The sequence below is a fragment of the Bubalus bubalis genome, chromosome 13 (assembly GCF_019923935.1).
Source record: "Bubalus bubalis isolate 160015118507 breed Murrah chromosome 13, NDDB_SH_1, whole genome shotgun sequence".
Taxonomy (NCBI): domain Eukaryota; kingdom Metazoa; phylum Chordata; class Mammalia; order Artiodactyla; family Bovidae; genus Bubalus; species Bubalus bubalis.
Window position 1 is genome coordinate 20,354,009 of NC_059169.1, and position 22,597 is coordinate 20,376,605.

Consider the following 22,597-nt stretch of genomic DNA (forward strand, 5'->3'; position numbering starts at 1 on the left):
TTTTTTTTTTTTTAACTTTCAGACCTTCCAAAATGAATTCTTCATAGGATTATGTCTTTAGAGAACCATACTTCCTGCAGGAATTAAAAACATATTTTTTCTCTGTAGAGTACTGACTTCACTGCAGGATGTAGTTTGGTAAACTTGAGTCAGCCATAAAGATCCCGTTTAAATCACACTGAGAGAAACAGCTTCATTTTTTGAGAGACTTTCTGAACTAGTCCCTAGGTGAGGTCCCCAGTATGTGTCCTGTGGCAGGATGGGTCACTGAGGCCTTTCTGTCCTTCACTGACTCCACTGCTTCCTTGCTGATATGAAGGAGCTCTCCCCATCACCTGGCTGTACATGTAGGACATGTAAGAAGTCCTGATGACCTCAAAGCACCAAGTCTAAGAGGCTTGTCCCCTTGTAGTAGTTCCCTTTAGGAAAATGTCCTAATTTCTGTATCCACAGGTGCAACTGAAGGAAGCCATCGAAGATCTTCCTGGTAAAATGGATACTGAATTAGCAGAATCCGGATCAAACTTTAGTGTTGGACAGAGACAACTGGTGTGCCTTGCCAGGGCTATCCTCAGGAAAAATCGGATATTGATTATTGACGAAGCCACGGCCAATGTGGATCCAAGGTACAGAGCTTTGGCCCATGAAATTGAAATGTGAAATTTAAATGTGGCAAAAGGAAAACAAAGGAATGTTGCTGAGAAATGTTCTAAGTGCTCTCTTTTGCCCACATTTATCTCTTGATCACATTAATTTTAGAAAACAGAGAAAGAAATCAAAATGTGTTAATGTTATTATGAGGCATCCTAAGAGAGTTTAATTTCTAGTCCAGCTCCTGATAGTTTCAGGCAATTTCTAAAGAAGACTGTCTTACATTGTTTTATAAAAAGTCTTTTAAAGAGACTTTTTTCCACTCAGTTTTTGACGAGCAAGATTATGTCTTAAAGTATTGATTTTTAAAAGTCTTATGAAAATATTATGTGGTAATTTTTTCTGAAGTCTGCTCTTTCTGTCTTTACTGAACGAATAAATTCAACGTCTTTGTTTCTAGAACTGATGAGTTAATACAAAAAAAAATCCGTGAGAAATTTGCCCACTGCACGGTGCTAACCATAGCACACAGATTGAATACTATTATTGATAGCGACAAGATAATGGTAAGACGCTCTCCTCCTGTGTTATTTCAGTTATTTCCATTTATGTTCCATTTTTCAGTGTATCTTTCCATGTAAAACATGATAGTAATGTCCAGTTAGTTTTTCCTCTTATTCTTGACAGTAACTCCAGTATGGACCCACACTTTCAGAATGTGCTATTAAATAACGTATCTAGTAATTTCATATTTTCATATTAAAAGTTTGTTTCAATTGTTATTTTTCATTAAGATGAAAAACCAGAAAAATAATTCAAATGCTAGGCAAGGCTTCAAATTTCACTGTTCAAGAACACAGTCATTTCCCCTATGTCACAGATTTTTTTTCCTGGATTTTTGAATTCCCTTAATCATAAAATCAGCCTTTCATTTAGACTGCCTAGAAGTTGTCAGGTTAGGTTGTAGAATGTCTCAGCTTTTGGAATATTCACAAGATTTCCTGAGGGGAGTCTTTGAGAAAAGGCCTAGTGAGAAAAACGAAGCTTTTCAACAAATAGCATTTAATTTAGGAAATCTTATTACATAGGAATTGGAGGCATGGAAAAATAAAAGATACACTGTGCTAATTGTCTTAGTTAGCAACTATCTAGGTTAGATCTCCAGACATGGATCTCAGAATTTTGCCCTCTGGTGGCTTAGGCTAAGGTGGTAGTGGTGGAAATGGTGAGATGGTTGGATTTGGGATTGAGAAGGACATGGAGCCAAGTGGACTGTGTGATGGATTGAACGTGGGATCTGAGGGCAGAGAGAGGAATCGATGCTGGTGTCCGGGTGTGGAGACTGAGCATGTGGGTGAATGGGGAAGATGGAGAGAGAAGGGAAACGCAAGGATTCTCTTTGAAGCCTCTCCCCTTTGCAGTGACTGGGCTTGTTTTCCATGGCTGACCTTGCCCTTCACTGTGGAGCTCCCCTTCCCACTCCTGTGTTGGGTGACCTTCAGTTTAGGGCTCCCTGGTTGGGTTGTCAGTGATGTGACGGGGAGGTCCTATGGGGAAATGTAAACTTGGCCACTTGCTTATATCTTGATCTGAGCTGGTGGCAGTTGCTGACTCCTCTGGTAGGCACGACAGGATTAGACTTCATGGGACCTAAGAGATGCGCATACCGCAGCTTCAGAGGTGGGGTATTGTCCTCTGTGCTCACCCACCCCAGATTTAAACTTTGTGTTTTGTTCTAGAACTTCTGATTACCAGTCAGCTTTTCAATTTGGCAAAAAAGAAACACCATAAATAATGTTCTTTCTCAAAGCTTTCATTTTTGAGACAGTTTTTTTCTTGTGTGATTTAGAAATATAGGCATACTTTGTTTAACTGTGCTTTGCAGATGTTGTAGTTTTACAAATTAATGGTCTGTGGCAACCCTAAGTCAAGAAAGCCTATCAGGTCCATTTTCCAGTTACATGTGCTTATTGCTCCATGTCTCTGTGTCACCGTTTGGTAACTCAGCTCTATTCCACATTCACTACTTTCACTATCATATTTGTTATGGTGATCTGTGATCACTGATCTTTGATGTTATTAGTCTGTCTTGCTGAAGGCCCTGATGATGGTTAGCAGGTTTGGGGCAATGAAGTATTTTTAAATTAAGGCAGACATAATGCTGTTGCAGGCTAGCTAGGCTACAGTGTAGTGTGAACATAACTTCTATACACCCTGGGGAACCAGAATATTTGAGTGCCTCACTTTATCGTGATATTCACATCTTCATGGTGTTCTAGAAATGAACCCCATAATTCTCTGAGGGATGCCCCGACTTGTATCCTTTGCAGAAAGTATTCCTTTCCTGAAAGTATTCCTACTTTCTGGAAATTTTTCCAGGAAGTGTTCCTAAAGCTTTAATGTGGACATAAAGACAAGTCAATTTGCTACAAAGCCCGGTGCTCCAGAGAGCGGGCGGCCAGCCTCGGTCGGGGAGGGGCTGGGGAAGTGACAGGTGCTGATGAAGGGCAGCGCCTCCAGTGTCGTCACCATAAAGTCGTGTAATTACAAGCGCTTACGGCGTAATAGTCACATTTTGTTGCACTGGTGAATACTTCTGCACAAAGACGGATGGATATGGTTTTGTTTACTGTAAGTACATCAAGCAGAAGGCTTGTTGGGAAACAACTGTGACCTAATTAATAGCTTTGTTTATGTGTTGACTCTCCAAAGGGATTTACCCAGTTTTGGTTCATTAAGCACCATTAATGTGTTGGGCTAAGAATTCTATTTTACAAAGATGTTCTCTCAATTTTAAGTTTCTTAAACATGATGGAGTCATAATGACAGCTAATGTAATCTTCCTTACTTTCTCTGTTGTCGAAAAACAGTGGAGCAAGACAGACAAATGAGAAATCCTCTTTCTTCTACGACTCAGCACTATCTCTACATTAAACACTCCTTCCTATACTGTTTAGAATTAGCTGGTTGCTTGTGTCCTGTTTTGTCTTCAGCCAATAGCACAGCTTTTCCCTCCAATCCTTGCATACTCCAGTCTTCAGATCACCCCAGATTCTCCCTGGTAACATGAGCAAAGTTGGCCTATGAAAATCTACTATTGGCCTAACAGTATTGTTGCCCATATTTCAGTCTGCAGTTAGAGAATTTTTTGGAAATCTATGATGTAAAAAACAAGAGCCGAGAAACTCAGATCCCATCTCTTGTGTTTGTAGGCAATCTTATGGTTTTTATATTCTTTGCTTTTCTTTATCAATTCAAATCTTGTTTTAGTAAGGTTTTCCTGGTAACTGAAAACCAGGAACTATTGTCGCATGTCCACTTGGATTTGTCTCCACCCACAAAAAAAAAAAAAAAAAAACAACTGCCCTTATGCACAATCATTACATTGCTAATACTTTTAAGGGTCAAACAGATCTTTCTGCCTTTTATATTGTTAATCCTATTACTTTTTGAGAGCAGTACTTTTTTTCTGCCTTTCCCTTTATTAGATATTGAGCAGTGCTGAGAACTACTATGTCTGTGACATCGTGTGTTTTAGACAATATGAAAGAAAATGGAAAGAGTATTCATTCAAATTTTTGCAAAGTAGAAAGTTGGAAAAATATTAATATTACTGCTTTCTATTGAAAAATATGTAGTTTTTATAGTCAGAGAACTCATTCCTACCAACTCAGAGGTGGTGATTTTTAAAAGTTGTGGCTTTTGAAGAATGTGAAGCTCTTCATTGTATAAAGTAATTTGATATATATACTTAGTCTCTGGCATGAGAGAGACCTGTGTTTTTAAAATTGCATTTTTTTCCTTCAACACCAGGAAGAATGGTTATGCTGTATAATGCTATACTTAAGTAAAATTACACATCCAGGGCATATAAATTGGCATGTCAAATTATAGGACATTTTAATAATTATGTAGATGTAACAGATTCATTTATTTTTGAACTCTTTTGTGAGGCCTCCTCTTAGCAGGGATTCCCAGTAGTAAACAAAAGTTTAACAGGAAAATGGCCTTTATGAGACTTAATAAAATGTTTGCGATTAAATACCCTGGGACAGAGTTAACTGCAATACCTACATGTGGAAAAACAACCTGTGTCCTGCTTAGCGTCTCAGCGTATTCTCCAAAGATGCATTTACTCTAAATATGACCTAAATGAAGAACTAAGTACCACTTAACATCAGAACTGTTTTCCTAGGTACGTCATTTGGGCCAATGGCTTCAGACTCTTCCTTCCCTCTGAAACCATTAAGCAAAGCCACTAATAAGCAGAAAGGCAGAGTTAAGAGCCCCTTCCTCTACCTTTCAGTTTCTAATTAGTGGACATATTAATGAGCAATGAAATGCCCGAAAGGCCGGCAGCTGAAGAAAGAACAAGAAGCAAGGAAAGATAATTTGCGACAACAAATTCAGATGCTTGGGAATTCAGATTGGGTAGTCCTCATGTGCTGTGCATGCAGTGATCGCTGGAATTTGGAGCTCAGTTTCTTAATTGCTTCTTTAGTCTCATCCAAAGAGAAAATTGGATTTCTAGAGATTTGTTTCTGTGCTGAGCAATTCAGCTAAAGCTGTTGAGGTAGCAGCTCTTTTTGCCAGCCTTTCACTCAGAGCAATAAGCTACAGCCAAAGTCAGCACCTGAAATATTCCAGGAACCCAAAGAAATTCCAGAAGCATTTACTTTTTGTCCCCCCAATGTTGCTCAGATTCTGTGAAACCAACGTGGAGTTAATTAATTTGCTATCAGGTTACTGCCATCAGTTTATATGACATCAACCTATTTTGTAGCTAGATTGAGTTTGATTTTCTTGAATCAAGAAATTTCCCAACTCTGTGTATCTGTATAAACAGGCTTCAAAGCTCAAGAGTCTGAAAACTAAAAGCACTTACTAATGATAACAACCCCATGGGGCAGAATATAATCTGGCAAGTGCAAGTAATCATAGTCTGAAACTTTCATTTTCTTCCTTTAACATTATAATAATAAAAGGTCGGGTTAGGCCTTTGTCTGCCTGGTAAAACAGGGTAATCAAACCGTTTAAACACCAGCCAGTGCTACCACCCAAATAGATTCTCTGTTCTCCCTGTCCTACCCCTTTCCGAAATATTGTCTGCATTATAATACGTTTCTGCAAAACATTGTGTGCTAATGCTTTCTTTCTGCTGATCTACAGGTTTTGGATTCAGGGAGAATGAAAGAATATGGCCATCCATATGATTTGCTACAAAATACAAACAGTCTATTTTATAAGATGGTGCAACAACTGGGTGAGGCTGAGGCCGCTGCTCTTACTGAAAGAGCAAAACAGGTGAGCCTGCTGCAGGGAGTTGTAATTAAAGTTCGTCTCCATGGTTCACTCCTCAAATGCTCTGGCACCAGGGGTCTGGTAACAAGCACTCTGTGCCCTTTTCAATTACAAGCCTCCAGAGACAAAGCTTCATGACTAGGTCTTAAGAATACTTTTGAGGTGGAAGACAGGGCTGCTGAGAATCTACAGCAGAGGTGGGGGAGGGGTCAGGATGTGCGCACACAAGTGAGATTTCGGATTGAACTGGCCACACATTGGGACTCTGGGTTCAGATTCTCAGGGAACACAGAATAGTCTCATTTTGCAGACCCTTTACATTCATTCTGATTGGTGCTCAGCACATTTGTGATGCAAGTGCTGTTGAGGAATATCCTGGAAATTTGAGCATTGGAAGAGAAAAAAAATGGAATGTTGTTTATCAGTCTAGAAAGATTTAGCAGGGAAATGTGTGGATCACTTCTGTTTTCTAATCTATAAGGGAAACTCCTCCATGGTATGTCACTTTCTTCCTGATTCTTCAGTGTTTAGAATTAGTCCATTTGCGCCCCCCACCCCGTACCTCCCCACCCCATGCTTCCTTTTCCTTCTAGAAGATGAAACTGTCATCAGGATAAGTCAGGATTCACAATGCCTTCGCACTGTGGACTGAATTCTCTGTCATTGTTTTATCTCATTCATCCTCTTGGAAATGAAGACCAGTACCTGGTCAGGGTCACCAAGCTGGCTAAAGAGTTTGGGGACAACAGAGACTGTGTTCTGAACTTGAAATCACTTAAATTGTATGCAAATATAGAGAAGCTGTACTCCGAGGGCTATATTTTATTATCCCTGAAATTTCACATCACGAAACACTTTCATCCACTAGAGTGTCTCCCAGTTAGAACTTCCTGCTAAGATCCCATCATCCTTCTGGGATTCCCTGTGTAATCTCGTCACAAAACAGCCAGGAATCTCACTTTCTTTCACTTTCTACAGAAAGACATAAATACATATCCTGTTTCCCATCCCAGTTGAGTTTTTCTTAACATCATTTCTGCATATATACCTGGTCCTCGTAAGAGTACAGGCTGTCAGATTGTCAACTTTTAATATGTAAAAGCATCAGAAATCAATGCACACTTCAGAGCTGTGACACCAAGAGGATTAGCCTGAGTCAACAAGCTTTTCACTCTAACAGAATTCATTCATTTGAAAACAAAACTCAACATCTGCAAAAGGGTTCTTCCAAGTCACGTTTTCTTGACTTCGTTGTTGATATCTGAAAATGTTGGTACAGGCGAGCTGAATCACTGATTGACCCTTTTAAATGATCCATGAAAGAGTAAAGAAAGTACCTGTTAGCTACATAAAGAGAGAACCACAGAGTAGGCAACTTAACAGAAACTTATTTCTCACAGTGCTGGGGCTTAAAGTCTGAGGTCAAGGTGTCGGCAGGGGAGGCTTCCTCTGGGGTCTCTCTCCTTGGTTTGGAGGTGCAGTCTTCTCTCTGTCTCACATGGCCTTCCCTCTGTGTGCCTGTGTCCTGCTCTCCTCTTCTTATAAGGACTGCAGTCTGTTAGATTAGGACCCACCTTTATGACTTCATTATAACTGAATCACCCCTTTAAAGACCCTGTCTCCGAATAAAATGATATTCTGGGGGACTGGTGGATTTAGGACTTCAACATGTAAAATTGGAGGGGACCCAGTTCATCATGTAACAAAGGATTATTGCCTGTCATTCATTTTCTTCTGTGATGAAGCAGACCTGATTGAGGGTTTGTTTTTTTTTTTTTCTTTCTTTCTTTTTCTCGTTTTGTTTTTTGAAGTTTCTGTGTTCCCAGTATGTAACAGAAATTTCACTTTATCTATTCATGTTATCACCAGATACAACCCAAAAGTTATGAAATGTCATATCCTAGATCTAGGAACCTGGACCAGTCTGAACAGATGGAGTTGGCACTTAGCATCCACGTAGCCTTGTGTCCCCCAAGGCCTCTGAGCCTCAGGTCCTCACCTGTGTGTAGAGCAGGGATTACAGCCCTACCGGCTTCTTCCCTTATTACAGGGATCAGCTGAGAGCAGATGCTTAAGCGCTTTGAAAATAGAGAGTGTTTTGTAATATAAAAGTGGGATCACTTTTTAAAAGGATGTATATTGAACCCTTACCACCCAACAATAAGAAAATGTGCCCACTGTTCTTCTGGGTACCATCAGAAAATAATTAAATTTTATCTTTAATAATCAGTTTTTAAAGAAATGATATATCTAATGCTACAAAATTCAAAAATATTACATTTTAAAATCTTAATGTTTTAAAATTTTATTTATAAAATTACTTCATAAATTAAAAAGTCACTTTACCATTCCTGTCATTACAGGGCTCCTCCCCCAGGGTGGAGCCCCAGTACCATTTTTGACTATTCTGTTGACTTGTTCTGTGTACCAGTAAGAACTTGTGCATATGTTTCCTTCCTGTTTTTAAGCACAATGATAGCTGTTCCTTTTTTCATTATTACTATCTATGTGTATAGTTATCTCATTCTTTTAATGGCTGAAAAGTATTTATGGTTTTTCTTTTTCTTTTTTTGTTTTTTTGCTTTCTCTTTTCTAAACTTATTTTTAATTGAAGGATAATTGCTTTACAGTATTGTGTTGGTTTCTCCAAAACATCAACATGAATAAGCCATAGGTATGCGCAGATCTCCTTCCTCTTGAGCCTCCCTCCCCATCCCACCCCTCTAGGTTGTTTCAGAGCCCCGATTTTCCATTCACTACTTTTATCTTTCCTTTCACTTTGTCATGTTTCATATTTTGTTACTATTGCAGGTTTCCTTGTACTCAGATCTCTGTTGTTTACAGGTTGATTATCCTACTACATTTTCTTTCAATATATTATTTTTTTCATAATATTTGTCTGTTCAGTGAGTATTTTCTTTCATCCATCATGTGCTTATCCTGTTCCTTTTCCCTTTTTTTTTTTCTGTTTTACAAACTGTATTACCTTTTATTTATTATTATTCCTACTACTCACTTTTTAATTCTGTTATTTTAAGACCATATATATGCTGGATAGTTGTGGCTAGTGCATCATTGCAGACTTAAGGGAATTCCCTCTGCTTTTAACATAGAAGTGCTCCCCATGACCCAGATTAAGACAGTGAGCATGTGTGTGCTAGAGAGAAACTGAAAATACATACTCATTTAGCCTGAACTTTTCCCTAACCTATAGAGCTGGGCAGCTACAATGCTGATTGTATTTCAGAATCTCTCTTGTCCTAGGACCTCACCTAGGACATGCTTTAGGCAAAGACAGCGATTCTCTATGATTCCTCATTGGCGCCTTGGAATTCACCAGGTGGTTGGAGACCTGCTTTCCCACTGTTTCTCATATCTGCTCTCTTTAGGTACCTTCTGTCTGGCTGGCTGCAGCCCATTGGATCCAGTTGCATAAGGCAGTTCATTCAGATATTTTGTCATTTGTGATTTCAAATCATTCCTGATTTCATCATATATTGGGCTTACTTTTTGATCTCCAGTGTCCTTGCTTCTGAGAGGATGAGAGAGGAAATCCAACATTCTGTTAAATGAAAAGAAGAAATCCTCTCTAATTCTCCAGATAACTTTGATAATACACCTGCCAGGAGGTGTACTAACATTAGACCTGACTTAAAGATGAGGAGTTAGAGGGTGGCTGAGGTTAAACTAGGGCCATGAGGTTCAGTGAGAATGAATGGACAGAGTCTTGACTCATAACTCTACATTTTTGAACCATCCATTGCTGACCTTTAGCCATGCATGGGAGAGTTTATAGCTTTGTTTCCATGTTGGAGTTGAAATACTGTTTCAACCTACATTAGAGGATGTCTAATGAACCAAACCCAAGTAGGACATGAAAAGTCTCAAGAAACCCAACACTCACTGGTCTTAACGTTTTGCTTGCCCTGAATTTGAACTTTTTTGGCATTGTGTCTTTTTAATCTTCATTAAAACCATTTTGATCTGGTAGTATTTTTCCTCAGATCAAGAAATTGAGGCAGAAGGGCCTAAGTAACTTCTCAAATTCACAGGTTAGAAAGTGTTAAGTCTTTTAATTACCTTTCTGCCTCCAACACTTTGCAACCCAATGGACTATACAGTCCATGGAATTCTCCAGGTCAGAATACTGGAGTGGGTAGCCTTTCTCTTTTCTAGGGGATCTTCAAAACCCAGGAATTGAACCAGGATCTCCTGCATTGCAGGAGGATCCTTTACAAACTGAACTATGAGAGAAGCCCTGGATTACTGCCTCTTGAGTTACTATATTTTTTGATTCAACTGTGTATTAACTGCAAGCCTGCCCTACTGTGACGATAAAATCAGAAGATTCACCAAGGGACTCCTAGATGTTTTGTTTTCATTGTTCAAACCAGATGATGCTGCTACTTTCCGTGGGCTAAGGGGCCATGTCTTTGAGCGCCATCGTAATCACACCCAACATTTAGCTCACCCTGTTTTCATCCTGCAGTTTGTAGCCATCAATTAGTTCATATGAGGTAGGTCGTTGTCTCATTTCACAAATCAGGCAGCTGAAGTGGAGAGAGCTTAAGTGATTTTTCCAGGGTCAGCAGTGGTCCCAGGAGAGAGAGGTGAGACTGGGCTTTTCCATCCCAGGCTCAGCCCATCCACAAGGACTCTGCTAACAAGCATTCAGTCATCTCAACTCCCTTCATAACCCACCCTGAAAAGGATGCCTTCTCTCACTCCTGCTGTCAGGGTAACAGATGAGAGAAAGATCAAATCAAGGAGCTTATGCACACAGGAAGCTTGTTTTCATTTAGTTTCAAGTATTTTAGACCATTTTGGTTAAAAATTGCTAATAATAAAATTTTTTAATAAAAAGTGACATTGACAAGTGGTATGGAGCAAGAACCAGTTGATGGGGTGGTATATCATGCATTAGAAATTGAAACTAATTTCCTTTGAGGGAGTACTGTTTTTAGTTTCACTAACAGTATTGTACATAAATATATAACAACTCAAGTATGGCAATTTTTTTAAAAATTGAGGAGGAAGATGAAATGCAGTTAGGCCCCCCCAAGACCCTTACTTTTAGATACTTACATTATAATGGAAATAGGTTCAGATTTTACCCAGTGGGGTCCAAGCATTCTTGGAGAATTTCTTCTTTTTCTCCTCAAGTGATATTTTAATATACAGCATTTCATATGCAGTGTGGTTTTGAGATTAGCAAGTATGCAGGCAATAAGAGAAAAAGTACACCTAATAAGAAAGTAGGTGTCTCAGAGCTTTTCTGTTTCAAATATGAAGCCCACTATCTCTCGTGATAACTTTGTTGACAGCATCCACAAATGGACTTAGAGTGAGGTTTTGTAAGAATCATGTGTCTAAGCGACCCAGCATGTGACACGAGTCAGCCTCAGAGAGATGGTGCATTTTCTGTTTTAAAGACTTAAACAAAACTTTTCACATTCTTCCTTGGAGGAAAAAAATTACTTTTGAAGCCCTTTTTCACCTAAACACATTTGGAGATAAGAGCTCACAAGTCTTGACATTATTTCATTTTGTTATGTGTACCCGTCAAGGAACCAAGATACGATACAGCTACTAAAAAGTGATGATTGTGGAACAGAGAAACTTGACAGCATTTCATTTCCTTTGTGTTCTGATTATACATTTATCAGAAAACCTGTATCTCTTCCAGTTCAGCTAGAAATTTGGTAGAATTCAGGAACTCAGAGGCCTGGCAAGGACCTGGCCTATTATTTGGTATCTTCGTTTTAGAGAAGTTGTTTGGTAGAGTCATTGTTAAAGCTTTTGATTCTCTTTTCATTCTTGGGACCCACTATCCACAGATCACATTTCTATAGGCCCTATAACTGCTTTGCCGCACAAATTAAACGCCAGGATATTTCATACATATACGGCAGCATTTCAATGCTTGTCAATCAGAGTTTATAAAATATAGGGATTACAACCTGATATTAACATCCAAATCGATTGTGCTCATTTTATGTGTGAAAATGAGAAAGCCTCATGCAGACGCTAGATTTCCCAGCCTCTTTGTCACCATGTTTTTAATTTATCTCCAGGCTTTTAGTCAGTAAGATGATTTTGCTTATCAATTTAATGTACTGATAAAGCATATCTGTGGATCAGAATGATCAGAACTGTAGTGGATCTACAGGTTGTTTGGCATTAAGCCCAGCCCCACTGAGGGTTTTAATGGGGCTACTTCCTCCACAGAATAAATACATCCCTGGTTTTTAATATTGTGTCTCCACTAGTGATATGATTGCTTCATAGGAAAAGTGGACAGAGAAATGCACTGCCTTAGGGAGGAGGACTTGAACACTTTTAAACATGTTTTTATACCTGCCCTTTTTTTTTTTTTAGGTGTACTTCAAGAGGAATTATCCAGATATTACTCACAATGGCCATGTGGTTATGAACGCCTCCAGTGGACAGCCCTCAGCCTTAACGATTTTTGAGACAGCACTGTGATTCTACCATGACGTCAAGTCTGTTCCAGAGGCATTTTTCCAATAGTTTTGCACTGTGTAAACTACATTTTACTTATTTTTATACCAGCAGCAGATATTTACACATAGAATATGTTAGTCTATTTGGGTTTTTTTCCTGCAACTTCACCCAGTGGTTTCAGGCTCTTAACAAAATTATTATTGTTATTTATATGTTAATAGTATTTTTGTCTTATCTAAATCAGAGGTACGGGCCACTAATAAAAACTGTCTACCAGGTTTCGTGCCTTAAAGAGACTCCAGAGCCAAAGCACATTTTCTAAGGTGTAAGACAAAGTTGTCATAGATGTTTTTTACTGTCCCCAAATTACATATTCCTTTCCAGTTATATCAGGGATTCTGTTTACTTGAAGACTCTGTGAAAGTTGCCATTTTGCCTTACCACTTTCTTTAACATAAGTAGGATCCACTATTCCCACCAAAGACCTCTAGTTAAGCTAGTACAAAATAGGGAAAACAAAAAATACACTTTAGTTGAAATTACAATAGGAGGCATTACCTAGGAGAGTCCTTCCTCCCCACCCCCCACGATAAATGGTTAAAACACATGAAGGTCAGTATTTCATTATATCTTCTAAAAGAGATGGAAGAGAAAGGAATGCTTTCAGAAAATTGCCACTCTATGGGAATTTGATAATGATAGACACATGAGTGATCATTGATCAGCTTCTAGAGTCCATGGCTCTGACTTGATATACCTGTTGCAGTTTTAGATTCAGCTTGGTGATATTTCAAAAAGGCCATGCTGCTAACTGAAATTCCTGAGTATATAGTGGTGATTTCATCTGGATTTCTCATGACGATTGACCCTCTGCTGACATAAGCCTTTTGGTTTAGCCATCATTGAAATCCTGTCTAAATAGGATAGAAAGATAAAAACAGCAAGTGAGAAAAATAGAAAGCTGTTGCCTACATTGACTGTGTTTATGCCCTGTGTTCTCAGGATGCATCAGGAAGGTTCACTTTCATGAGCCTGCCCAGGTTAGTTTACTTCTGACCACTAATTGCACTTTGTCTAGATCTTTCAGATCAGTAGATCAACAAACCACAATACTTCTAGGGCCTGCAGTACTTGATTTGAGCTGTAGGTCCTTAGCTTTTCTTCATGGTGGTGGCTATGGTGTATTGAGTTCAAGTTACTAAAGTTACTGTCCTGGTTTTAAGTGTACTCTCATGACCTCTCAATAAGGCATAACCACCCTCAAATTGCATATGTTTATATATACGTGCCTTCTGATAGCTGGTATTTGGACTCTACCAGAGAGAAACAGATATTTCATAGAATCAAGCCTTAAAAACTACTTACTCAGCAAACTACCCAAATACATTGAGTGTAGTTTGTATTTAGAAATAATATGGTTAATGTTTAGTCCAATAATTATGTAGTAGTCATTGCTCTTATTTCAGGAGACTGAAATGACAACAAGGATAATATTGAGGTTTGTTAAAACAGTGGAAATATTTGAAATGTATATGTATGTGTTTATTTGGCCTTTAGAGGTTTGTTTGGGTGTTTTTATCTTTAAAGGCAGTTAAATGTTTCTATTTTATTTCTTTTTCAATGGCATTATAGACTTTTTAAATGAAACAAAATTTAGTTGAAATAAATTTTTTCATCTCCAACGATCTGTGTTTTCATTTTTAGAGGTCTGACTCATGTCCTTCCTATTGAAAGCTAGTGTGTTTACTTGAGATCTATTCCCAGCTCTTCTTGGTTAAAGGTACACCAGATGCTCTATGCAGAGAGGTGGGTGTCACTGATTTAAACAGTTGCTACTGAAGTAAGCCCAGCTGTACCCCTTCCATTAAGGGAAAATCATAGCTTATGTCCCAGGATTGCTGCTGCTGCTGCTAAGTCACTTCAGTCATGTCCGATTCTATGTGACCCCATAGACCACAGCCCATCAGGCTCCCCGGTCCCTGGGATTCTCCAGGCAAGAACACTGGAGTGGGTTGCCATTTCCTTCTCCAATGCATGAAAGTGAAAAGTGAAAGTGAAGATGCTCAGTTGTGTCCGAGTCTTAGCGACCCCATGGACTGCAGCCTACCAGGCTCCTCCGTCCATGGGACTTTCCAGGCAAGAGTACTGGAGTGGGGTGCCATTGCCTTCTCCGGTCCCAAGATTGAATCAAGTATTAAATTGTTGGAGTTTGGGGGTTTTGATTTTTGCCCCAAACTAGCAAGAAACCTCTACTGCTGCTACATTTAAAGCACCTACAGGATATATGTTCTCAAAGTATAGTCATTAGGCCAGCAGCAGCAGCATCACCTGGGAACTTGTTAGAAATGCTGATTTCTTGTCTCCCGTATCTACTGAATCAGAAACACTGGTGGTGGGGACCAGTGGTCCCCAGTTGCCTTAACAAGGCCTAAGGGTGATTGTGATGCAGTCCAACGTCTGAGAACCAGTAACACAGGAAATAAAGAACTCCTAAAACTCATCAAGAAAGACACAGAAAGCCCAATTAGAGAAATGGACAAGAGACTCAAATAGGCCCTTCACAGAAGAGAATATCCAAATGGCCAATAACTGCAAAAGGGCTCAGTCTCATTAGTTACCAAGGAAATGCAAATTAAAACCTCAACGAGATACCGCTAAACACCCAGTAGAGTAGCTAAAATTAAAAAGGTTGAAAATAAGAATTGAGTGCCGATGAAGCAGTTGGAACTCTTGTGCACTGCTGCATGTGTAAAAAAGTATATGTTGACAAAAAACTTTGGAAAACAATGTGACAGCATTTACTCATACTGCGTGCCCTCAGATCCATTAATTCTGCTCCAAACATATACACTTGTTCAAGGATGTTCTTAGAAACCTAAACCCTAGTAGCCACAAACTAGACATTATCCACATGCTCATCAACAGCAGAAGGAAAATGGGCTGTGATGTAATAGAATATCCTCCAGCAACGATAGCAGTTGAACATCAACCACACAGGTACAACACAAACTTAAGCCTGACCCCAAAGAAAATATATGATTCCCTTTACACAAAGTTCAGACATAGTTACAATCAAATCATAGTGTTCAAAGTCAGCTTCTGAGTTACTTAAAATCTCTTGTTGGGGGCAGTGGGGTTAGGTGGATATTGGTTGGGCTCTTCATTTCTTTTCCTCACTTCTCTGTTGCATGTCATAATTCACAATTGAGTTACCTAAAAAGAAAGTTCTCGGCCTCATTTTTCTTGTAGAATCACATTCAAATGCAGAGGTCTGGTCATCTAAAGGTGAATAATCTATACCTGAGGAGTTATTTTTGCTGAGTTGTTAAAATATGAACTCTGCACAACGGTTGTCTTCTAGCCCATAGCAAATGGCTTCATGTGAAGCTCTTGGTATAATAGAGTTCAAGGTCTGTATCTTGTCTAAACAACCAAAGTAAATCCTACTTCATCTCTCCAATTCTGTCCAAGTGGTTCTAGATTTTTTTTTTTAACCACTTTATTGAGGTATGATTGACATATCAAAAGTTGTACATAGTTAATGCAAACAACTTGAAAAGTTTGAAGATAGTACACACTCAATGAAATCAACCTCACCATCTACGCCATAAACATATAAATTACCTCCAAAAGTTTTCCTCCCACCCTCCTTTTTAATCTCCACTAGTAGGAAAGATACAAGCTCGTCAGTCTAATGCTAACTGCTTTCAATAACAGCATAAATGTGTTTTCTGAAGAAACAATTCAAGTAAATTCCACAAGGCAGTGATTTAGACTAAGTATGATGATTTGGTGAGTTAAATGTTAATATGTACCTTTACATGAGGTACATATGACCTTATATAAACTGATGAAAACCTGGGTTTTTCTTTCGGATAGTTTGTCTAGAGATATTAGAAGCCTCTCGTCAAATCTGAGTATTTGTTTCATATTGAATTCTGAGAAGTTTAAAGATGTTCAGAATCTTAGGACTTGAGTGTGTTAGATTGAGCACCTGGGTTTGTAAGTCAAGCTTTCACTATGATTCTATTTTGTAGTGTTTTCTCAGTAGGTCTTTACCTAGAAATGTGTATGACATTCTGGATACCACATCTCAAGAGAAAATTTCTTTGTAATTTCACTAATGTATTTCAGGGAACGGATGAACTTTTATTAAAAGCAAGGAAATCTTTCACATGGAATGAGGAAAACCGAGAAAGTTCAAATTCAAAACAAAACTCCAAAATCCATGTTCGTATAATCAACCCAGTTTAGTCTCCAAATGACCTAATTCTCCGAAGTTCATTTATTGAAACTGAATAAGTACAGTATGTGTCACTAAAGGAAATCGGTTCAGTTCAGTTGATTAGTTGTGTCTGACTCTGAAACCCCATGGACTGCAGCACACCAGGCTTCTCTGTCCATCACCAACTCCCGGAGTTTACTCAAACTTATGTCCATCAAGTCGGTGATGCCATCAAACCATCTCATCCTCTGTTGTCCTCTTCTTCTGCCTTCTGCCTTCAATCTTTCCCAGCATCAGGGTCTTTTCCAATGAGTCAGTTCTTCGCATCAGGTGGCCAAAGTATTGGAGTTTCAGCTTCAGCGTCAGTCCTTCCGATGAATATTTAGGGCTGATTTCCTTGAGGATTGACTGGTTTGATCTCCTAGCAGTCCAAGGGACTCTCAATAGTGTTCACCAAAACCACAGTTCAAAAGCATCAATTCTTCGGTGCTGAGCTTTCTTTATAGTCCAACTCTCACATCCATACATGACTACTGGAAAAACCAGTGCTTTGACTAGACAGACCGTTGTTGCAAAGTAATGTCTCTGCTTTTTAATATGCTGTCTAGGTTGGTCATAGCTTTTCTTCCAAGGAGCAAGTGTCTTTTTAATTTCGTGGCTGCAGTCACCATCTGCAGTGATTCTGGAGCCCCCCCAAATAAAGTCTCTCAGTTTCCATTGTTTCTCCTTCTGTTTGCCATGAAATGATGGGACCGTATGCCACGATCTTAGTTTTCTGAATGTTGAGTTTTAACCCAACTTTTTCACTCTCCTCTTTCACTTTAGTCAGAGGCTCTTTAGTTCTTCACTTTCTGCCATAAGGGTGGTGTCATCTGCATATCTGAGGTTATTGATATTTCTCCTGGTAGTCTTGATTCCAGCTTGTGCTTCTTCCAGCCCAGCATTTAGTATGATCTATTCTGCATATAAGTTAAATAAGCAGGGTCACAATATACAGCCTTGACATACTCCTTTCCCGATTTGGAACCAGTCTGTTGTTCCATTTCCAGTTCTAACTGTTGCTTCTTGACCTGCATACAGGTTTCTCAGGAGGCAGGTAAGGTGGTCTGATAGTCCCATCTCCTTCAAAATTTTCCAGTTTTTTGTGATCCACACAGTCAAAGGTTTTGACGTGGTCAATAAAGCAGAAGTAGATGTTTTTTCTGGAACTCTTGCTTTTTTGATGATCCAGTGGATGTTTGTAATTTGATCTCTGGTTCCTCTGCCTTTTCTAAATCCAGCTTGAACATCTGAAAGTTCATGGGTCATGTACTGTTGAAGCCTGGCTTGCAGAAGCCTGGCTAGCATTACTTTGCTAGCGTGTGAGATGAGTGCAATTGTGCGGTAGTTTGAACATTCTTTGGCATTGCCTTTTTTGGGGATCGGAATGAAAACTGACATTTTCCAGTCCTGTGGCCACTGCTGAGTTTTCCAAATTTGCTGGCATATTGAATGCAGCACTTTTACAGCATCATCTTTTAGGATTTGAAAAGCTCAATTGGAATTCCATCACCTCCAGTAGCTTTGTTCATAGTGATGCTTCCTAAGGCCCACTTGACTTCTCATTCCAGGATGTCTGGCTCTAGGTGAGTGACCACACCATCGTGATTATCTGGGTGGTGAAGATCTTTTTTATAGTTCTGTGTATTCTTGCCACCTGTTCTTAATATCTTCTGCTTCTGTTAGGTCCATACCATTTCTGTCTTTTATTGTGCCCATTTTTGCATGAAATGTTCCCTCGGTATCTCTTATTTTCTTGAAGAAATCTCTAGTCTATCCCATTTATATCCTCCATTAAAAAGTTACAGACTTCATCATCCCTCAAAAACAAATTTTTTTAAAAAGGTTAGCATGTTGCCTCAAATTTCAGTAAATTCATAGATTAATATTCACAAACTATGTGGCATATGTGCATTCATCCTTATCAAATTAAGAATTTTGAGCCAAAGAGGGACCACATGACACACAAAGTCCTTGTTTCCACCACTCTGTATTCTATTTTGGGATTTTAAAATATTACAAGTGTGTAAATATCCAATAATTGTCAAATAAAAATCCTCCCCAAATACTGGGATTTTTTTAATACTGGTTGCAGATTGGTTCTCTGGGGTGTACTAGATAGAGTTTAGTGCTGGAATGTTTATTAGGGGCACCCCTAATACCACCACTGGTGGAATCAGAAGGAATAGAGCGGAGGAAAAAATTGAGCTGGAACACTGGCCAGGTGACCTTAGATGTCCCCATGGGGGCTCTGAAGAGAAGATGGCTCTTCAGGGTTATCCTGACACGTCCAGTGACCAGGCCTTTATACCTCCACCTGGATGGGTCATTGCACAGAAGCTGCCCCCAGAGGGGCTGGTGGTTTAAGGTTGCCCACTGGCAGCACTTCCAGCAGCTGGACAAGAAGTCCTTGAAGGGAGGTCAGGGCAGCGTGTTTCCATGTCCCCCCATAGCCTGTGTCACAGCTCCAGTGTTGGTGATTAGGATGTACAGTCACAGAAAACTGCTGGTGACTTAACATTTAAGTCAAAATGATGACTTAGTCATTCTCCTCAATACCATATGGTCTAAAAAACAGAGAAGCTCCATCTAGGGGAGATAGCCTCATTCTCTAGGGTCAGCCCAGTTGTCACCTCTTCTAGGAAGTCACCTTAAGGTCAGTCATCATCCTAGGTAACTCAGATTTCTGTAATACCCTGAGCGCCTCTCATTAAACTGAACCATGCGTGGCTAGTGTCCTGTTGTCCTGAGATACTTATTTTTTGAACAAGGGACTCTGTTCTTTCCATTTTGCTCTCCTATAAATTATGTAGCCTTCGCTGACTATGAGTATTCATACGTGGTCTGTTTTCTCACTAAACCACATGAGAAAAAGACTTGGAACTGTGCCCTATTCATGTTTTTAATTACATATTTCAGCACCGTGTCTGTCACATACAGGGTGTGGTGCCTAGTAAATGTTTGCTGGATGAATAGATTACTGAGAATAAATCTTCTCAACTTCACAATTTTGAAATTCTAAGGTAGCCTAGGATAACAGAAAAGCCCTGGCTTTGAAATCAGTCACACTGATCTGTCAGTTCTTTCTCTATTGCTCACTAGCAGCATGGGTGTCCACAGAATGTACTGTCCAGAGTGGAACACTTGAGAGTTAAAGGAAAGCAGTAACCAGCAAAGGTGCCAGGACAATAAACTGGCATCATCCTTGACAAAATGGGCTCTGGTCACCTTATATCCATATAGCCATAGTTACACACTTGGCTAAGTGTTTCAACCTCTTTGAATCTCACTTCCTTCATCTGGGAAATGAATACAGTTCCTGCCCTTGGACCATTGCTTTGGTTGGGGTGATGGAGGGACCAAGAGCATCCAAAGACACGGTGGACTCACTGACCTTGGTGATTCCTAACCACCAGGCGAGGAGAGCAAGATGAGTGTGGATGAAGGAGGTGTGTAGACTGTAGAAGGTGTATTTGAGGAGGTCCTCATCTGATGGCCTAAACCAGACTGTTCCTCCTTCACGTGTAGTTAAAATGATACAAGCACACAGGGAGGAGCACAAGCTCTGGAGTCAGCCTTCCAGGGGCAAATACTGGCTCCTCTGGACCCTGACTGGATTTGGATTCAAGTTCTGTTAACTGATATTCACTGGGTCTTAAGGTTCGGAACCCCACTGTGCCTCAGTTTCTTTGTAACGTTGAGATGAGAGTAGAATGTTTATCAGAGGGTTATTGCCAAGATTAAATATGACCTTGACACTCACAGTGTGGCCTGTGGGCTAATGTTAGTCCACAACCTGTTTGTAACCAGGTTAGAAGTAAGTATAGGAATTTTAAGAAAGCTAGACACTCGCAATCTTCTTCTATTGCTGTGACAGCCACACTTGGGATGGGTGGGATCTTGAACAGGCCAGAGACCAGCGCGTCACACTTGCAGGGGAGGTGCACGTGGCTGAGCCACACACTAGCCATGCACAGTGGGGTCATTGATTAGTTTTCAATGTAATGAAAATATAAATAAAACTGATTCTTAACCCCAGACAGTTGAGAAACTCTCTATCAACACTAGTGTCTTTATTCATTGTTTTCATGATATTTATGTTTAAAATTAGACCATATAAACTTTCAAAAGGCCCCACTATACATTAACATTTCTTTTTTTAAGTTTTTGTTTTGTGTTGGCACATAGCCTGTTAACAATGTTGTGATAGTTTCACAATGAAGGGACTCAGCAGTACATACACATGTATCCATTCTCCCCCAAACCCCGCTCCCATCCCTCCTGCCACAAAACATCAAGCAATTCCATGAACTGTGGTGTTGGAGAAGACTCTTGAGAGTCCCTTGGACTGCAAGGAGATCCAACCAGTCCATTCTGAAGGAGATCAGCCCTGGGATTTCTTTGGAAGGAATGATGCTAAAGCTGAAACTCCAGTACTTTGGCCACCTCATGCAAAGAGTTGACTCATTGGAAAAGACTCTGATGCTGGGAGGGATTGGGGGCAGGAGGAGAAGGGGACGACAGAGGATGAGATGGCTGGATGGCGTCACTGACTAGATGGACGTGAGTCTGAGTGAACTCCAGGAGTTGGTGATGGACAGGGAGGCCTGGCGTGCTGCGATTCATGGGGTTGCAAAGAGTCGGACACAACTGAGCAACTGAACTGAACTGATAACAGTAGGTCCTTGTTGGTTATCCATTTTAAATATAGCAGAGTGTACATATCTAGCCCAAACTCCTTAACTATCCCTTCCCCCTATCCTTCCCCCACCCTGGCAATCAGTTCATTTTCTAAGTCTGTGAGTCTCTGTTTTGTAAGTTCATTTGTATCATTTCTTTTTGGATTCCACATATAAGGGTCATATGATATTTCTCCTCTGTCTGATTTACTTCACTCAATGTGACAATCTCTAGGTCATCCATGTTGCACATTAGCAATGTTTTTAATAGTATTAAAAAGTTAAATTCCTGCTCAGCATTAGGAGGGCTTTTTTCTTAAGTGTGTTTGTTGGGTGTGTTTGTACCCACTCTATTCGTGAATGAGTAGCATGCTTCTGATGAAGATAGTACTTGGAAACACAGCAGGCCCCTTTAAAAGCCTTTTGGAGAACACAGGACTTTATGTGTAAGCTGTTGATTTTTCTTTAAAAACAGAAAGAATATGGATTAAAAAGCTCCTGCTTTTTAAATCTAATGTTCTAAAGGAAATTCACCTCACTTTTCTTTCAAAAAACTGAAACAGCAGTCTATGTGTTGAAAAATCTGAGAGAAATATATATTTATTTGAATTCAGAACTGAAAATAGAACATTAATAGAAGAAATAACATGCCCCAGCCCTGTAAGACCTCCATGTATACTCCAGGCCCATCTAACTTGCCTCAGGGGTCAACACTGGAATTTGTATAATTTTTCAAGAAGCAAGATCAAGACTTAGATACACCAAGAATGCTTTATGGAAAGCTTACTTTGGACGGTTCTGACTTAATTTACTTTTTCACTCAGCAACTAAATTCTTGCTCCTAAAACTAGCCAACTTGCAATTATATATCCCAATAGGTAGAAGCTTTGAGTATTCCAAAACAGTGTTTGATCCAAAAGCTATTTAATTTTGGAGTACATTATATGAAAAACATTTTTTTAATTAAATTTTTCAGACTACCTAAACAAAAATTAATATGTCTCTGAGACAAAGTTTATATCATGTTAGAAGTGTTGTAAGTAAGAAAGAAACAGTCAACAGATGATTGAGAATTTTAAAACTTTACATTTTATGACAACGAATTTTTTTTTTTTTTTAGCATGCAGAATCCTAGTTCCCCAACTAGGAATAGAACCCATACCCCCTATGGTAGAAGTTCAGAGTCTTAACAATTGGACCACAAGGGAATTCCCTAACTCAATGATTTTTTTTTTAATCCAAGAGTTTATAATACTTTTACTAAAATATAAGATAGGTAGAGAGAGAGAAAAATGTG

The 22,597-nt window shown here is 39.4% G+C and overlaps 1 protein-coding gene across 7 annotated transcripts in view; it reads left to right on the forward strand.

The window, feature by feature from the left end:
• LOC102398488 (ATP-binding cassette sub-family C member 4) overlaps positions 1-14,039 on the forward strand; it is a 171,844-nt gene extending 157,805 nt beyond the window's left edge. For all 7 annotated transcript variants that reach the window (XM_045162549.1, XM_045162553.1, XM_045162554.1 and 4 more), the window contains 3 exons: positions 454-626; positions 1,052-1,157; positions 5,761-14,039. In XM_045162549.1, the coding sequence (XP_045018484.1) occupies positions 454-626; positions 1,052-1,157; positions 5,761-6,030 (549 nt within the window). In that variant the 3' untranslated portion in view covers positions 6,031-14,039. The remainder of the gene's footprint in view (positions 1-453; positions 627-1,051; positions 1,158-5,760) is intronic.
• The last annotated feature ends 8,558 nt before the right edge of the window (positions 14,040-22,597 follow it).